General features: G+C 43.4%; 2 protein-coding genes across 10 annotated transcripts in view; both read right to left on the bottom strand.

Moving 5' to 3' along the window:
- LOC109899717 (B-cell lymphoma/leukemia 11A-like) overlaps nt 1-6,676 on the bottom strand; it is a 55,609-nt gene extending 48,933 nt beyond the window's left edge. Inside the window, 3 exon segments of the mRNA XM_031835711.1 lie at nt 1,404-1,467; nt 1,469-1,800; nt 6,089-6,676. Of these exon segments, the coding sequence (XP_031691571.1) occupies nt 1,404-1,467; nt 1,469-1,800; nt 6,089-6,143 (451 nt within the window). The 5' untranslated portion in view covers nt 6,144-6,676.
- A 9,086-nt stretch (nt 6,677-15,762) lies between these two features.
- LOC109899716 (regulating synaptic membrane exocytosis protein 1) overlaps nt 15,763-18,053 on the bottom strand; it is an 81,112-nt gene continuing 78,821 nt past the window's right edge. For 6 of the 9 annotated variants that reach the window (XM_031835704.1, XM_031835706.1, XM_031835707.1 and 3 more), the window contains one exon: nt 15,784-17,992. In XM_031835704.1, the coding sequence (XP_031691564.1) occupies nt 17,777-17,992 (216 nt within the window). In that variant the 3' untranslated portion in view covers nt 15,784-17,776. Of the gene's footprint in view, nt 17,993-18,053 lie in introns of all 9 variants that reach the window. The other 3 variants (XR_004211622.1, XR_004211623.1, XM_031835703.1) reach the window with 2 other exon arrangements.

The following is an 18,053-nucleotide window of genomic DNA, read 5'->3' as shown; positions in this document are numbered from 1 at the left end:
AAAATAGAGTTATAGGGTAAAGGGAGAACTAAGAGTGAGCGAGAGTAAGCATGTCTCTGTTTACCAATGTAAGATGTGGTAAGGAAGAGACCACTGTGAGAGAGCCACAGCAGCATTTCTCACAGAGACCCGGACACACACCATGCATGCAAGAGGGCACACATACTGCACATTCTCCAGCCACAACAGGACACATACCCACACATGACACAAAAACGGAAGCATACACACACACACATGGAGTGAAACACACCGTAAAACTGTAGCCTACATGAGGAAACTGGGAACACACACCCTGAAAAGGCATGAAGACATATCGCAAAGCAAAAGTGGACACACACACACAGAAAGAGAGAGAGACAAACACATCACATCACATCACAGCATCTGTGTATGCCCTCCTACAGGTATATACACACTGCAGAACTGTGTAATTACACAAATAAACTCTTCAAATCCCAAACCTTTGTTTCCCTGCATGGTGGGTGGGTTGAGTCCGCTGCAGTACCAACCAGCGCACCCACCCTGTGCCCTGCTTTTTTAGGCCATCGCAAAATGGCCACTAACTCAAGGTTACCAGTGTCACTTTGCCATTGGGCTATATTTGATTACTGTGGAAAACCAACCTTCCCCCCATTCCTCTCTCTGTCAACTCAATGGATCTGAGGACAACTGCAGTGCCAAGTTAACCGTTTCCCCTCCACAGGCTGACACACACACAAACACACACATACACGTACACACACAGAGCTAGAGATCAGCAGCACTGTCATGCATATGTGTTTCTAATTAAGAACACCAGCCAGTGAGAACCAGGCGATCGGAGACATGGATGAGCTAACGATCCATAAATCAAATCATAAGATGATTCCTATTCTCTTGGGCTTCCTTGTGACATTTTACAGTTGTGGTTAGCCAGAACAGACCCCGCCCCTAGCCTATCAGTCCTGGCCAATCAGATGTATCACTTAAACGAGGACCAACAGCTGACGCAATCACGGCAGTGGTTTTCTCCCTGGGTCTCTTAGGACTACAAATCCTACAGGGAAAGGGAACATGTGTGCCCAATATGTGACCTCTGCTGTACCCGGTCTACGCCCACACGCACTACACTGCACGACACATTCTGAAGTGCATCAACGTTATAATACAACCCCCCCCCCCCCCCCCCCCGAACCCTCAACATAAACACACCCACAAGGGACATACACATTCCCATGTCCCTGCATATAATTGCCATTTGTGACACTTCAAATCTTAAATGCACCCCCATGGACGCCTACTTTACGGTGCACACACGCTTACCCGCGTTCACCCACGCCAATAAAGATACTGCATTTGAATTTGAAACACAACTCCTATTGCTTGGTTAAAGACATCTTGGTATGGGGAATGGTGGTTACCTGGGATGTGTTCCTGCTTGGGGCAGATCCCTCTGGGCAATGAGAGGCGGTCGTCATCGCCCCCCCGGTGTGGCTTGGACGCCCACCTCCACAGGGCGCCTGCGGAGAGAGGACGGGAAGGGCGAAGGGGTGAGAGCCAGGCCGGGTGTAGGCGACGGGGGCTTGTCCAGGCCCCTGGCCAGACAGGGGGGTCCGTGGCATCTCTTCCTCTTGTGCTCGATGAAGAGCAGGATGTCCCCCAGGGGGAAGGTGGCCTGGCACTGCCCACAGGTCAACAGATCCTGCTCTGTCGCCACGGCCATCCGTAGTGTGCCCGTGCCATTCTCCGAGCGGTCTGAACGTTCCGAGCAGCGTTCCGACGAGAGCTCCTCCGAGGCCACGGCAGACAGGGGCTCGGCTGTAACCCGGGAACGAGTGAGAGACAGAGGGAGGGAGGGAGGGAGGGAGGGAGGGAGGGAGGGAGGGAGGGAGGGAGGGAGGGAGGGAGGGAGGGAGGGAGGGAGGGAGGGAGGGAGGGAGGGAGGGAGGGAGGGAGGGAGGGAGGGAGGGAGGGGAAATCAGAGGTGGTGTGTTCAATTGAGCAGCATCAATAACAGTGCGAAACAATGGTCACATGCTTTGGCTTTTTCTCTCTCACCATTCTGCCTAGACTAGTAGTAGTCGTCAGACTACACCCCCAGTAGTAGGAGTAGTAGAAGTCATGTCTGGGCGGTGTTGCAGAGCAAGAAGGGTGACTAACTCTCTGTGAGACTGGCATTAGACAGACAGCTCCACTTCACACTCATAAGTCTGTCAACTTCACACTCTCACCACTTCTACATCCATTGAAATGAACGCAACAACAACTGAGAAAGGCGTGTAATTAAAGCTGGGAGTTGTAATGGATAAGAAATGTTCTTTGCAATTGTAGAAACATAGAGCTGTGAGAAATTAAGCCTTAGTCTGATGGATAATAGATGGGATAATTTAAGGACTGTCTTATAGATCTGTAGAAATCAAAAGCTCAGTGGGACAGAGACAGTTGGATAACTCAACATACTAAAGGGAAAAAATAAAAAGTTATTCTAATATATTTTTCTAAAATGTGTTTTTCATATTCAAAAGTGTTGGCTATTCTTGGGTGATGAAGAATAATAGTTCATAGGACTTTCAATTCATTATGTGGAAATTTACAAACGTGTCCGACATATGTGCAGAAAAGACAAGCAGCCTCAGTGTGTCGAAATCATTTTTAAAAAACTATCCTCGACTCTTTACATGTGTGTGACTTACAGTTTCTAGGTAACCACTTTTACATACGGAAATCGGCCAAAAGGAACCGTTCAAGTGCATTCCTCCCCATGGAACCCGGGGTTAACGCTTAACTCGTTTTAAAGTTGATTTTGTCACACGGGGAGTGTCGGTCTTGTTGTACACGGACGACGAGCTGTGTGAATGAGATATTTTACCACAGAGGGAGGTTTAACAGAAGTCTCGGTAGTCTACTATTGAGCGGCTCATGGTGTTTGAAATCTTTCGCTCTAAGGTGAGAGTAGCCCTCCTTTAGCTTCTTAATGGGTAAGCATCTTGACCTTCTTTACTAAGCTGCCAATTTCACATTTTAATTAACCTAAAACCACTGAGAATCAAAAAATAGATTTTAATTTGTAGTGGCTGATGATTGGAAGGAATGTTTGATAAAAGAGATAGCATCCTGTGAACTGAGGTTAAATGTATTTCAGCCCAACCTAGAGACAGATAGAGAATAGATAGAGGGAAATAGTGTGTGTGAGAGAGAGAGAGAGAGAAAGAGAGAGAGAGCGCGAAAGAGGGAGAGAGAGGGAGAGAGCGAGAAAGAGGGAGAGAGAGAGAGAGGGGAATGTAGAGTAGCTCCCAGCGCGCGAGAGGAAATATGATTTGAACGAGCAATCCTACATGACATCTGCGAGCGAACTGGGACATAGAGATAACATGTGATAAATTCTGGCGGCCGGTTACTACCTTTAATTTAACGTCAGGTCAACCACCAGAACGGCCAGGGTTATACAACAACCCTGGGCATTAAATTCACTGGATAAAATCAAATGAAAGCAGACTAAGCCCCCACCTTAAACTTGAACTGAGAGTAGATTTTAGAGTTGCATAATGCATTGTTGGTTTTCATTTAAAAAAATTGACAAACAACAAATGTAATCCCAAAGTCTAACACCTTTTTTCATGACGATATCATTTGATTTGCATATTTGTTTTTGTTTCATGGGCATTTGCACGTACTTAGCACCATATCTAACCGACTACAATTGAGCTTATTTTAATGAAATTGAAAGGGAAGAGAAACAGAGCCTGGACATATATTTTTGAACATTTACATATTGTGCATAATAGCACTTCCACACTACATTTCCCCTCCTAAACTAAATGTGATGCTATCAATATCAGGTTAGCACAAATGTAGGCTGCATCAGAGCAGCAACACTGAGCCAAATTATATTGTATTCCTATCAAATGTGTGGGATAAACATGATTCGTCACTCAAATCAATAAATAGATGATGAAAACTGTTGTGGAACAATTGTTTTCTAACAGGCTATATGAAAATAAATGAATTAATGTATTTGAAGCGAATTTCATTCTGCATGATATTAAAACAACTGTAATTTCTGCTCAATCAGAAAAAGAAACGAGGTGTGTTGTTTTTGACGCACAGCCCATAAGAATAAAAGCTGGTAAACATTAGTAGCATATCTCTTCTCCGACTTCTGTAAATTCCATTACATTTCAAGGGGTTTGATTAGTTTACCATTAACACTAATGATCGCCTTCCTTATATGAAGGAAATATGGACAAATATATAATTTGGGCATAAGCCTGTTCGTCCTATTACTGAACATTTGCTCAAAAAGCTAAAATTCGAACCATCATTTTAAGATCCATCATATAATTCGGCCTACCTTTCATATGAAGACGTTTTTTATATTCTTTTCACCTTAAATACGTGTATTTTCATTGTAAAATAATACGCCCTCTACCCTTTCCAATGGTATAAAATAGGTCTGAATCTATAGAGATTTGTGCCTTTAGATTTAACAAGATATAGGCCTGCAGAATGTTGACATTTGTAATGACATTTGTTTAACTTCTATAGCCCTGTAGGGAAACAAAAACGGTGGATTCGAACCTGGAGAGTAAATAGGACACGGGGGCCGTATACCTTATGCGTTTCCCTGTATTCTAAACATATCATCAAATATGTAGATTGAGATGGCGGTGAAATTGATCAGGTTCAAGTTCACATCCAGTTTCTGATCGTCGTCTGCCTCCTAGCGACGAAATTCCGACAGGAACAAAAGTCTGGCCATGCAGCTGGTCTGTATGCCCCCTGGTTGCATTGAGACCCAGATATATGGCTATGTGGCCACTCGACTAAATGCGGAAACCTAGTAATGCCGCACGATACAGTACAATTTTACAACTACGTGGATCTGTGTAGGGCATGTTATCGCATATAACACCATTCGAGTGCTACTGAAGGAAGGGTTGTAAAGACGCATACACCGTGTAGCAACATCGGTCATTGGGCTGGCTACCTTGGCCATTCTTCTAGTTACAAACGCATATAGCTGCCTGCTGCTTGTAAACACTGTAAACATGGTGGTAATGTTTTCAAACGAAATCAACGAACAAAGGCTCCATATCAAAATACATGTGCGCGTAATGGAGTTTTCCATAAGAATAGTTCAACTTTAAAAAAGTGTCATTATTAAAAATGTTCGTTACATTGTTATTACCTTCTAAATAACATGACAGTGTTATTCTAGTATTGTCTTACCTTCGGGTTATGAACTGCATGATAAACTAAAACAAATGGCTCCAAATATGGGTTTGTAAAAAGCAGGAAGAAAAAAATTAAATATAAAAAGCGTGGCTCCTGTTGCTCTTTACAAAAGCACCCAATTTTACTAGGCTACTTGAGAAGCATAGCCTATAATTCCTGCCACTATACCAGAACACCTTACAGAATCAATGTAGGCTAAACACTACAATCCATTTGATAAAGATATTTGGACAAGCAGGGTACAAATAGGCCGTTATTGACATCTATTTCGACTCTGTTGGCAGATGAGCTACACGCGCATGCACGCGGTGCCTGTAAACAGCCGGACACGAGATTTTTCCCAATCAAAATCCACTTCTAGTTTTTTGAAAACATTCCAAAAATAGCACGAGAGGGGGGAAACCTGCCACGATCCAAGACAGGCACCGATACCGGAAATTCCGTGCGATATTCTACATAACTCCGCTTAAAGAAAAGGCTAAACTCATAGGCTCCGCGTACCTTAATGTAGCCTATGCACTTTAGTGGCTGAGGCAACCGGGGCACTAAAGCGAGTGCAGTGCGTATGAATGTAATTCCATTCTCGCTGCAAACTCCGATTTTTCTCAGAGATGAAAGCTGGATCAAACTTTTCTCTTTCAGCTTTGGGTGGGATATGCTTTGCGCGCATAGGTATTTTACCCAGGTAGATTATCGCCAGGCTTTCACGGTGAAGTCCACTTGACTGCGGGTCCGTGATGTCCAGTGTCCAAAGTGCCCATGAGAATCACGCTCCTGGTAACCCATTTTCCGCTTTTCTGAATGGAACCGGTATTGGGCTGGGTAGAAAGGAGTGTGGTAAAAGTAGAAATGACAATGTAGGTGTACTTACGCGAAAAATCCCTTTTGCTTAAGTGTTGGGGTTTGCCTTGCTTGCGGCGAGACATGGTGGCTGGTGGCGGCGTTCAGCTCGGTTCACATCGGGAGAGCCGGGTTAGAAGGGAGACTCCAGAGAAAATATCTTCATCAATGCCTTTGATATCCAAAATAAATTAGAAATAATACAACGATGGCGCAGGGAAGATGTATAGTGGGATCGCCGTCATGGCTTTTTTGAAAATAGAGCGAGAGAGAGATGGAAAATGGCAAAAGCCCCCCTGAGCTGCAAGTTCAAGTGCGGACGTGACGTTTCTGCGAACTTGAACGTCAGGAGATGGATGGACACAGACATACAAAACATGGGCAGGGCGAAGCGGCAAAGTGGGAGGAGGGAATGGAAATAACAAAACCAATGGACACTCATTAGGGGCTGGACATGAAAAATAGACCCGGAGAAGCCAATGGACAGAGAGATCAGGGGGCCGGACAAGCGGCATTTGGGGGAGGTAGTGTGTGATCGCAAGGGAGAGAGAGAGAGAGGGATGTCTAATGAAAGCAATGTGCACTGTGTGTGTGAGAGGCGGGGGGGACGAAGGAAAACAGCAAGAAAAGCCAATGGACAGGAGCTCGGAGGGGGCCGGACATATGCTGCATGCGGGGAGGGAAAGAGAAAAAGAGAGAGAGAGAAACACGGAGAAACGTTTAACAGATGAAGTCGCAGTGGTGGACATTGTGGAGCCATCAAATCAAATTGTATTGTATTGGTCACATGCACATATTTAGCAGATGTTATTGCGGGTGTAGCGAAATGCTTGTGTTCCTAGCCCCGACAGTGCAGTAGTATCTAACAGTGCAGTAGTATATAAAACAATTCACAACAATACACACGAATCTAAAAGTAAAATAATGGAATTAAGAAATATATAAATACTAGATCGGAGTAGCATTGACTAAAATACAGTAGCATAGAATAAAGTATATACATATGGGTTGAGTAAAGCAGTATGTAAACATTAGCCATGTGGTAGAAAGAGAAACATTTCTAGTCACACTCTGTGTGTGTTTATGTGTTTGTGTGTTTGTGTGTGTGTGTGTGTGTGTGTGTGTGTGTGTGTGTGTGTGTGTGTGTGTGTGTGTGTGTGTGTGTGTGTGTGTGTGTGTGTGTGTGTGTGTGTGTGTGTGTGTGTGTGTGTGTGTGTGTGTGTGTGTGTGTGTGTGTGTGTGTGTGTGTGTGTGGAATAGGAGAAAAAGGATAAGGGCAAAGTGCTATTGAAACGAACGAAACGGAGCGTAAATATCGGGTTGCATGAACAGGACAGACAGGTTCTGGAAAGAGGGCACAGGGTTTGAACCTTAAGCGCGAGCGCAGGTACAGAGAACCATCCCGGGACCAAACATGTTTTAAGTCGTGGAAACAAGAGAGGTGTCCAATCCGTTCTATACCGATGTATGAATACAGAGTTGGGTTTTGGGCTCAGTGGGCAAGGTTAGCGGGCACTATGGGGTACAACTTTGAGACTATATGCTTTCGGTGCAATCCAAACTCCTTGACGAACAGAACGTGGGAGTATGCCCATAAGCGCCTTTGTAGGCTAATAAGTTTCAGATGTGTTTCAGGTTGGACCGGTGGTTGGGGGAGGGGGTGTAAATACTCACATAATGGGGGTTTGGTAATATAAAACGAGCTAAACACCGCCCGTGCAGACTAAATAACGACACCATAAGAAGACATCATGCAAATAAAAAATGCAATGACAAGATGGGGCTGTGCGCGGGGAGGGTGGAGGAAAGGAGAGAAACAGACTATAGCGAGCTATAGCTGAAGTGTGACTAGACAGCGACTGAAGCATAAGCACAGGACAGGAGTGAAGAACCGCGCGCCAGGCAAGTGCTGCACACACGGACCTGGGACACAGAGCAATATAGGACGGAGAGAAAAACAAATATAAAGAGAGCGAGAGAGAGAGACACGACCCGGAGTGGTGGAGGTGCTACGTTCAACGTCGACGAAAAAAAAATGTATAACCAGTGAGTGAAATATTTTACAGGTTGCGACTAGTTGTTCGTTGCGCGCGGACGAGGCGCCTGGTGTGCTGTGGTGCATATGGGAGGACTGAAGGCTAAGCTTACAGGCTGTGTTATGACGGGGCGTCAAAGTTCAGGCGCTGATAAAAGAGGCTACAGACGTTTCCTAATTCCGTTGAACGACAGCATGGACACAGCAGATACAAATCCTATGTTCAATTGTTATATAGCCTTTGGCAATAACAATATTACAGCACATTGGAGTTGTATTTTATACAGACCCAAGGCTGCTCGGTCGAATTGTCTTTTTCGTGTACACGCAAGGAATACAAAAACCGTTTCTCACCATCAGAATGGTGGACCCTCCACACATGTATTTTTACGCAAGCAATAAGGACTTAAAAACATGCAATACCAATTGTAACAATTATTTGTAAATATGCAAATTCTCCAATTTTCTGATTTGTACATAATTGACCAGGGACCATTCCAGATTTCCCCTATATAGTGCTGAGAGCGCGGAAGAGATGAGAGGAATTATCTGTGACTGTTATAGAACAATCTCAGTTTTCCACGGTCCCCAATTTAAAGATTCGCCATTGATACCTTTAAATGCAGTTCTCAACGTCTGTTTGGAGTCAGTTTCGTCCAATTACGTACAATGCAGCCTCTTTGAGACTTGTTCTGGAACGGCCAGAATTGTAATAGTAATCGAAAGTAAATATCAAAAAAGGAACAGCTATAAATTGAGAATTGTTTAATGTCTAAATAACCGTTTTAAACAGTTGGATACTTAATGCAATAGTTTGCCATTTAAACTAATCAAATCTTGGCCATTTATCCTAAGGAGTTTTAAAATGAAGATATTTTTTATTCTGTGAATTTATGGCTGATATTTAGCCTGTTCCAATTGTCTCAGTCTTGCATATAGCGGGACATGATTGCCTGATCCACAAGGTGGGCTAATCACAATGTACCATTGCCCTAAATCAAGTGGATGTGTTGCTTGTGTCCCTACACTGGCGTTTATAGGACTTAATACTGTTGGGACACACTTTTAATTCCCTTGATAGACTTACCTTGAATGTCGCTGTAATTATTTGAGGACACTGGCATGAATGTAAGATCAGGCTTTAAGAGCATGGTGCAATGGTTAAAATAAACGAAGTTACAAGGAAATTCACTTGTGGCCTTAACTACGATTGTGTATCCTACTGTTTTCAGTGAATACATATCGATATAAAATAGGGAAGTGAATATCATTGGGATCATTCATGAAGCAGCCTGTTATGTTACTATATAGTCACAGCCGGTCACCACGGCCTCTTCGACTTGGTAGGATTCACTGATATCCTTCACTCATAGGCTTCACATTGATTCTTATCTTAGTGTGGACCGCCCACCATATAGCATCCCAATGTTTGAAATTCACATTTGTAGAGACATTTTCCACAATAGCGTTGAAGAACAGCATCATCAAGGTGTAAACAAGTTGAAAAGATGAACATGCTAATGTTTTTTGTTGTTGTTGTTGTTAACAATTTGGATTCATATCGATTCCCACCCCAAACTGCCACAATAAAAAAACTAACGCCACTTTATAGGCCTACTGTATAAGTAATTATAGTATTTCTTGGACAACGCGTTTGTAAACTGTTGAGGAGTCTAGGCTACTGTCGGTATGCGTAAAAGCTCTTGTGGGGCCCTCGCTTTATACATCCATATTCTAAGACACAGAGCGCTGACCTTGACCTCTCCCTACACCCCACTCCATCTGTTTGCCACAAAGAATGTTTTGCATTTTTTCTCCCCCTATCCCCCTCTCCCCACCCCTACCCTGCTCACTCAAGGCGGACATTGATCAAAGCCAAAGAGCGCTACGACTCGTGCAGGAGGGAGCCCAGGCCGCGATAATCTCAATATGCAAATACCGTGCTCAATTCCGTCATAAATCAGTCAGGCGGTGTTAATGCATTAGAGATATCCATGTAGCACCACACTGCATGGATGCATGGACTGACATGTGTGTGTGTGTGTGTGTGTGTGTGTGTGTGTGTGTGTGTGTGTGTGTGTGTGTGTGTGTGTGTGTGTGTGTGTGTGTGTGTGTGTGTGTGTGTGTGTGTGTGTGTGTGTGTGTGTGTGTGTGTGTGACAGACAGACAGACAGACAGACAGACAGACAGACAGACAGACAGACAGACAGACAGACAGACAGACAGACAGACAGACAGACAGACAGACAGACAGACAGACAGACAGACAGACAGACAGACAGACAGACAGACAGACAGACAGACAGACAGACAGACAGACAGACAGACAGACAGAGGAGGGTTACCATGTTCATTTACTATAAGTTTTTGTAGACTTGTGTTTGAAGTGAATTCATAATAAATAATGGCTATTGACCAGTGATCTCAATCTATTTGAATCAAAAAGAGAAATACAGAACACTCCCTTTTTGTATTTTAGCCTAACCTTATGCAAACGAATAATATGTTATAAAAAAAACTCTAAATCATGTGCATGCATAGCCTACTCTCCACGTGCGGGAGCCCCGAAGAAATTGAGTGATTGGGCTCTCGGGCACATTTCAATATATGGAAATGACCAGAGGTTCGCGCAATAAATCAGTGCTCAATATACACAACACATTCTCTGTGTCTCTTCATGCTTCACTCTACCCATTTTTCTTGGACTATCCAACCGCTTCTGCTAATATATATATATATATATATATATATATATTTAACCTTTAGACAAGTCAACAAATTCCTATTTAGAATGACAGCCTACCCCGGCAAAACCCTCCCCTAACCCGGAGGACGCTGGGCCAATTGTGCGTCGCGCTACGGAACTCCCGATCAAGGAAGTTTGTGATATAACCCGGGATCGAACCAGTGTCTGTAGTGACGCCTGTAGCACTGATATGCAGTGCATTATACAGCCTTGTCTTTAAACGTATGGAGTTATATCTACAAGCACATTTTGGCAAATCTGTAGAAAATGAATCGTGAGAAGTGCATGCAGGCCTACACAAATAGGTTATGCATAGATGTTTGGGGGTTGTTTTACATTCTATCTGTATCACCAAGAATAAAAACAATATGGGTCTACAAGTGATGCAGAGTAAAATACCTAAGATTATTTCTGGCTCTGTACTGGAGTTTGTTCACTCGTTTTCAGTCCAGGATAATAATAATTGTATGTCTAAAAAACAACTAACAATTAAGTTGTTTCACTTTGATAAGAGTCCCCAAAAAAGTAATCCCATGCGCGATGCGCCAGGAAAACACGCACAACCCACTTCAATGTGTTTGTGGTGGGTCTTTACGCACACAGGGCTCCACGCGCGGTCAGATGTAGAGGAGAGGGCATTCTGGCCGGGCTACCTCAAAAGGAACATTTCAGCCAAAATGCACCCCCCCCCCCCTTCCCCCTGTCTCTATCTCTATCTTGCTCTCTCTATTTCAGCATTGTCCTCTCCCAGCAAAGAGGTTGGAAGTTTCTCTTTACAAATCAGAGAGAAAACCAGGGAATTAGCTCAAAATCCGAGCCTTACCTTGTCCGGAGAATATCAAGCTCTGCTGGTCGAGGCATGATTCCCAGCTTTACAATTAATATTAATGACTAGATTTCACAATGTGGCATTATCACACCGAGAGATGGGCGCGCATGCCGCCCAGGCTTCGGCAGGTATTAGATAAAATCTGAAGGATTATGCGGCTATAGGCCAAATGATCACCCTGAGCTCCCATTCTCTCCTTCTCCGTCCCAGTGTGTGTATGTGTGTGTTTGTGTGTAAAAAAAAATGTTTTGCAACATCCGTGCGTACCATCACACAAACCACACACAGGCGCAAAACTCGTCAAATTAATGACATAACTCGGGCGTTAATGGAAACGGACAGGTTTCCTATACCACAAACGCCCATCTCCCTCGGACGGCCTCGGATACCACCCAGAAATCTGCGACAATATCGGCGTAATGCATGACCATGTTTATGGCTGTAGTAGTTAATAAGTCGGTGTTAATTTTACACTGAACGCTTGTTATGATGATAAATGGGGAGGCCGAGATGATCCACGTGGGACATCAACCGTTTATTTATCTGTTGAACGGAGGCCTGCCTCCTATGTCAGTGCAATACTGTTAGTTGCGTAGAACTGAAATACCATGACGGACGTTTAACCAAGAGCGACGCGCACACCCTTGGCATTCTGACTTATGATACCCCGGACACAAATGTTCAAACGTAGGCTCCACATCGCAATCACAGTCTCTTTAAAAGTTTAGCGCACGAGGTTTCCTTTATAGGCTACTGAATAGCCTATTGTTTGTTGTACTTTCACATTTTGAATTTCTCATGGAATTCTGTATGTTCAAGGGTTTATCATAGGCCTAAAATAAAATCACACGTTTCTCATAACCAACTTTTAGGTTCATCTAAGTAATAAATAACAAGCCAAAGCCTGCCAGTATTCATATATTCGCAAACATAAAAGTAAGTGATAGCCCACACGGTAGGCATAATATATTCACTCCTTGAAACTTATCTAGACACAGACTATGCCATTTGTCCGTTTTGACTCGCTTTGAGGCGGCCATGGCATTGGCATGACTTCCACAATCATGGACTCAGACGCCCTCTAGCGTCAACAATCAATATATCACAGATGCATGGTCAGTCCAGTCCAAGAGCTCCCACTTGTAATTGGCAGCATACTACAATATTCTACACCATAGACAATTTCCTGGTTTACTCCCCGTGGGAGACTTGTACTATGAAGACTTTGAACATTGGTAGGTCTTTATCCAAGTTAGAGTCCTTTGCTAGGAGAAATTTGAGATCTATCGAAATTCCAATGTTGATGCTCAACTCCTCCTCTTTTAGCCAACGTCTACTCCATCTACAGGAACAAATACATCGATTGAAATGGAATGTATAATCATGGGAGCAAGATGATTTCTAAACAAGGTTAAGCAGGCCAATGTAACAGAACCACGAACACGGCAACTTCAAATGGAGAATCGGAGAAAATGTTCATGAACATGTCTACAGGCCTACATGTTGCATCACCTGTTTGAACTACTATTTAAAAAATTAGGACTAGTTGGAAAACATGTTTGAAATAGGCTAGGCCTGCAGTTTACAATGTTTTGCCGAATATATGACAATTTAATTGATGCAGTGCGTCAGGATATAGGTCAATGTCATTTGTATTCCTGAAAAAACGAGTAGTGAATTGAAATGTCAATTTATTGATGTGGAGGGAAATCCTCATATAATCCGCAGTTTTATTTACGAAATTGTTCTTTTTTTTTTTTTTCGCTAGACCTGAAAGGTCAGACCAATACATAGTTAAGCTACGGTTTTTGAAAGACATGAAAACCATCTTCGATACTTTTTTGACAAACGGATAAAACTCACATTCTTGGGAAACAAAACCTCCCCTCTATTAGTGTTGTGTTAGGCCTATGTTGTCGTTGTAGCTATAAATACCTCGGGTTTTGCTATGTGAAGCTCGACACACAAAATGACTGATCATGCAGGTGCAATGTATTAGTCAGCTCTATTACATGATCGTGATTTATTTATCTAGGCTAATTTATATTTCCGTGTATATTATTATTATTAGACTATTATTATTATTATTATGCCTATTATTATTAGTTTTATTATTATGCTATTAATCACGTTTTTTTTGATTGACAATCTGTCCTCAAAATAGGCTAAGCATGTCACCAGACAGTGGAACTGTGGATTGTCTCTCCCTGTCAAAGTAAATGAATTCCAACTGTTTGTCCTCTTATAGCCTGCGTGGCGTTTATTACCTTCAGACAGATGAATGGGACAAACCTCAGAGAACTTAGTGATAAATCATGTATTTTGAATGAATATCAATAGAAGAAACGCCAAGACATAGCCTGCTATCTAATTTGATTAAACTGTGTTTAGGGTGAGTGGAAGTCTCTTACCGGCGAGTAGTGTAGTAATGACTCGGCGGGTGTTACACCGGTCTATTTTAATGATCTAACGGAATCCCAGAGAGTTTAACTCGGCGGGTGTTACACCGGTCTATTTTAATGATCTAACGGACTCCCAGAGAGTTTAACTCGGCGGGTGTTACACCGGTCTATTTTAATGATCTAACGGACTCCCAGAGAGTTTAACTCGGCGGGTGTTACACCGGTCTATTTTAATGATCTAACGGACTCCCAGAGAGTTTAACTCGGCGGGTGTTACACCGGTCTATTTTAATGATCTAACGGACTCCCAGAGAGTTTAACTCGGCGGGTGTTACACCGGTCTATTTTAATGATCTAACGGACTCCCAGAGAGTTTAACTCGGCGCTCTTCAAATGATTAACAGGGACGAACAATAGCATTCCTTCTGACATGATTCTTAATATCCGTCTTATAGACACAGCCGCCCGCCCACTGCCCATGATATCTGTTTGGGTGATGTGCAGGCGCATGTGCACGTTGTCTATAATAACAATTTATGTAGCACGCAAAAGGTCAGAGCGCAAGGAAAGATAGGGTAGAGAACATTTGGTATAGGAAAAATGTAAACTGCTATGAAGGAGAAACTTCATGTCAATCAAAAAGTGATATAACAGATAAATACGTTATTGCAGGATGGTGTCTTACACCTATTTAAGGAGAGTGGGTTGTTAGGACTCGGCCTAACTGTTGCATTAGCCTTATGCAACAGTTCGTTTCAGAACCATGGACAGCGTACATTTCCCCCCCACTTAACAATTTCATCTGGCGCGACAAACATTCATCTGGCGCAACAAACAACAACATTTCGCCAAAACTATTCTGCTCTGCCCCTTGGCAACACATAGGCCTATGTGCATCTATCTTTAAAAAACAGGAAAACCTTTCAGATACAAAACGAATTGTTTGTAGGTTAATGTACACCTATAGGCCTAGGTATAAATATATTTGCGGTCGACAGGCCTACATGTGGACGCATAGACACATTGACTTGACTGTGTGCTACTGAGAAATGTCCGTTACTTTCACTTTCAGAATTTAATGCACATTCTATACTTTGCAAACGCCTAACAAATACTGGTTATAGTTTACATTACAGGCTACAACTTGCGTGCACGTTGCACGCATGTGCCCTGCGCTGCCCCATAGGCCGACACAGTCTTTGAAAATATGCAAGTCATACAATAATGCAGTCATGGTGTAGGTAGGCCTAAGGCAGTGTCCACTGCTACCACTGAGTGGGAGTATTGGAAAGGGTTTGTTATTGTCAATACCAGTGAAGATAAACACATTTGAAGGTGTATTCTGAGACTGGGGATTATATTCCAACAGCTCAGGTATATGAATCAATTACCTTTCCTATGCTGAACAAAGGCTGTAGTAGCATTGCAAATGCTTTCAAGTCGTGGGCATTGTGAAGGCCAACCCACATCAGCCCACCACTGATGTGCAGCACCTACCTTTGTTCAGGGTTTATGGTTAGGATTCAGTGTTAAGAGAAGGGAAGGGAAAGTTGTTCAATTGCTTAATATGTTGGAGCTTAAAAACACAGGCTGTGTTAGGGCTCCTTTGTACTGTACAGCAGCCATTTGGCAGTAAGATAAGTTAGTCGTTTTCAAAATCACATACCCGTGTATTGACATTCATTTGAGTCAATTCTCTCACCCTTTTCTTCCACACAGTCTTTTATTTGTAAATAATAAAAATGAACTCTTGAATATAAAACATACACATCAGTAGAGCCACATCTGTTATACAAACAAGAAATGTAGCAGTGAATACTTCTTCCCTAGATATGGTGTGTTGAGGGGGTACCCATGGACTGTAAACAATCAGTATCATGGAGTAATACTGACAAAGGAAAGGGCAGTGGGCCGCACCGCAAGAGGTTCAACTGAGAGGTCAGCAAACAACAGTTTCATTGGCTTTAAAGTTCAGTCCAAACCATGAGAAAATAGGGGGATTAAAGTGTTGCGGTTAAAGAAACAAGATGGAGTGTGTTGCAAATAGTCATGTTGGTGTTGGCTGCTATTTCGAGAAACTGAAAGGCCTGTTGGCTCCCTCTTGTGGTTGGGCACCGCTCAGCGTCTCTCGCAACACAGGGCATGGGGCTCTGATCTGTTTCCATAGGACCAGGAATGTTTGGATCGGTTTGTGTGTGTGTGTGTGTGTGTGTGTGTAAATATTGTCAAACTTCTCCCCCTGACTCATATTTACAACGTGTGTGTGCGCATAGGTAATGCGTGTAGTCAGATACACTCATTTGATAATCATATATCTATATCTTTATAATTTCTGTCAAGTCATAATTTTACTTCATATACATTAAGCTCTGTTTTTTTATACACACATTCTCTACCTCTGTTTCTAGCCCCACTGTCATAGACTACTGTTAAAGCACCTAGATCCTCAGATAACTAGGGGGTTCCAGTTTGCTCAGTACTATGATACAGCACTGCTCTCCAAAGGGCTCAAAAGGAACACAAGAAAAAAAAAATGCTTTTGGAGACTTCCTAATATGGAAATTCGTACCCAGAGTTGGAGGTGTGGCCTGGGCGGAGCTTATTCCCCCAGTGTCCGCCATTGGATGGCGGATGGCTATTCTGTTTGTATTCATATTCAGTACGAGCAAACTGTACATGTACATGCAACATACAAGCTGGCCTAAAGTATGTGGAACTAACACACATTTAGTCTCTTTTTTTTTTAAGTAATTTGTCTGGCTTTTGTTTTACAAAAAAAAATGTGCATGCAGCTTGGGCCGGGGTCCCGAGTCATGCTGCGCCTGCCTCGCTCGCGGGGGTGGGACGAGAGGGGGGTGTGACAAGACCTCTGCAGGTCTGCAGACCACCGTCACTCGAAACCAAATACACACACAGGGAGTCTGCACCACATGGTACCTTTCTGAACTCTAGGCAAATAGAATAAAATATATCTAACCATAATTTGGCCTCTGTTTTTCTTTCTCTTTCATAATAAATCCTTGTCCAAAAAAATAATCAAGCTTTTGTGCTTGCTTTGATCTTCGGACAATATTTTTTTTACACCTGTGCAGACTCCCTTCCCTAACAGATTGTGCAACCATGCCAACCCTCACAGACACCTGTAGTGACGCCATGACGGCATCAATGCTGAAACACATTTTGATGGGCAACTGTCGGCTGGGCATCATCAATCTTTTCTCTTTGTCTCCTGCACGCTCTTTATGGCCTCACAATAACCTCTTCACTGATTGGCTTCACCAAGCCTGGGCTGACATCCCTTGTGCCACCTAACAGAATGGGCTGCATGAGTCCCTTCTATCTCAGGAGCACGTGCCATAACACACTCAACGGCGGGAGAAGAGGAATGGACAAAGAGGAGACAAAGAAAGGAGATGTCAGAGAGGAGGACGAATACAAGAGGTGAGACTCAGGAGTAAGGCCCCAGCAGCCCAGAGAAAGGTGGGAAAAGGGAAGGGAGGGAGGCATGGGAAGTGATTGTCAGAATCCAGGTAAGCTCTGATTGGCTAGTTCTCTATCTCCTTTCCTTCCTTTCTCTCTCTCTCTATTTATCTATTTTTCTCTCTGTCTGATTTGCTCTATTGCCCTAAGGGAAATTGGCCCTAGGTATGTGGTCATGCACTCTGGTCATTTGTGGTCCATTTGGGGTTGTGGTTGCGTTGCGGTCACTAAGAGCGCATATTAGCTGGTCCTGAGCTGTCCAGGGATGTCTGGGATGCCCGCCGTGTGAGCGAGGCTAATGTAGGGTCCACCAATGAGGAAGGGGGAAACAGTTTGTACCAGCCAATCACTGTGCTAGAGAGGTCCAGCTCCTCCAATAGGATCTGTGCAACTCCCATGAAGCATTTGTGGTCCAGTCGCCCGTAGTCGCCCCAGACTATTACCTGTGGACGGTGAGAGAGATATGTTAGGCCAAGGAAACACGCATGCACAAACACACACAGT

Source organism: Oncorhynchus kisutch, linkage group LG11 (assembly GCF_002021735.2).
Source record: "Oncorhynchus kisutch isolate 150728-3 linkage group LG11, Okis_V2, whole genome shotgun sequence".
NCBI classification, from domain to species: Eukaryota; Metazoa; Chordata; class Actinopteri; order Salmoniformes; family Salmonidae; genus Oncorhynchus; species Oncorhynchus kisutch.
This window is presented reverse-complemented; position numbering and strand designations above follow the sequence as displayed.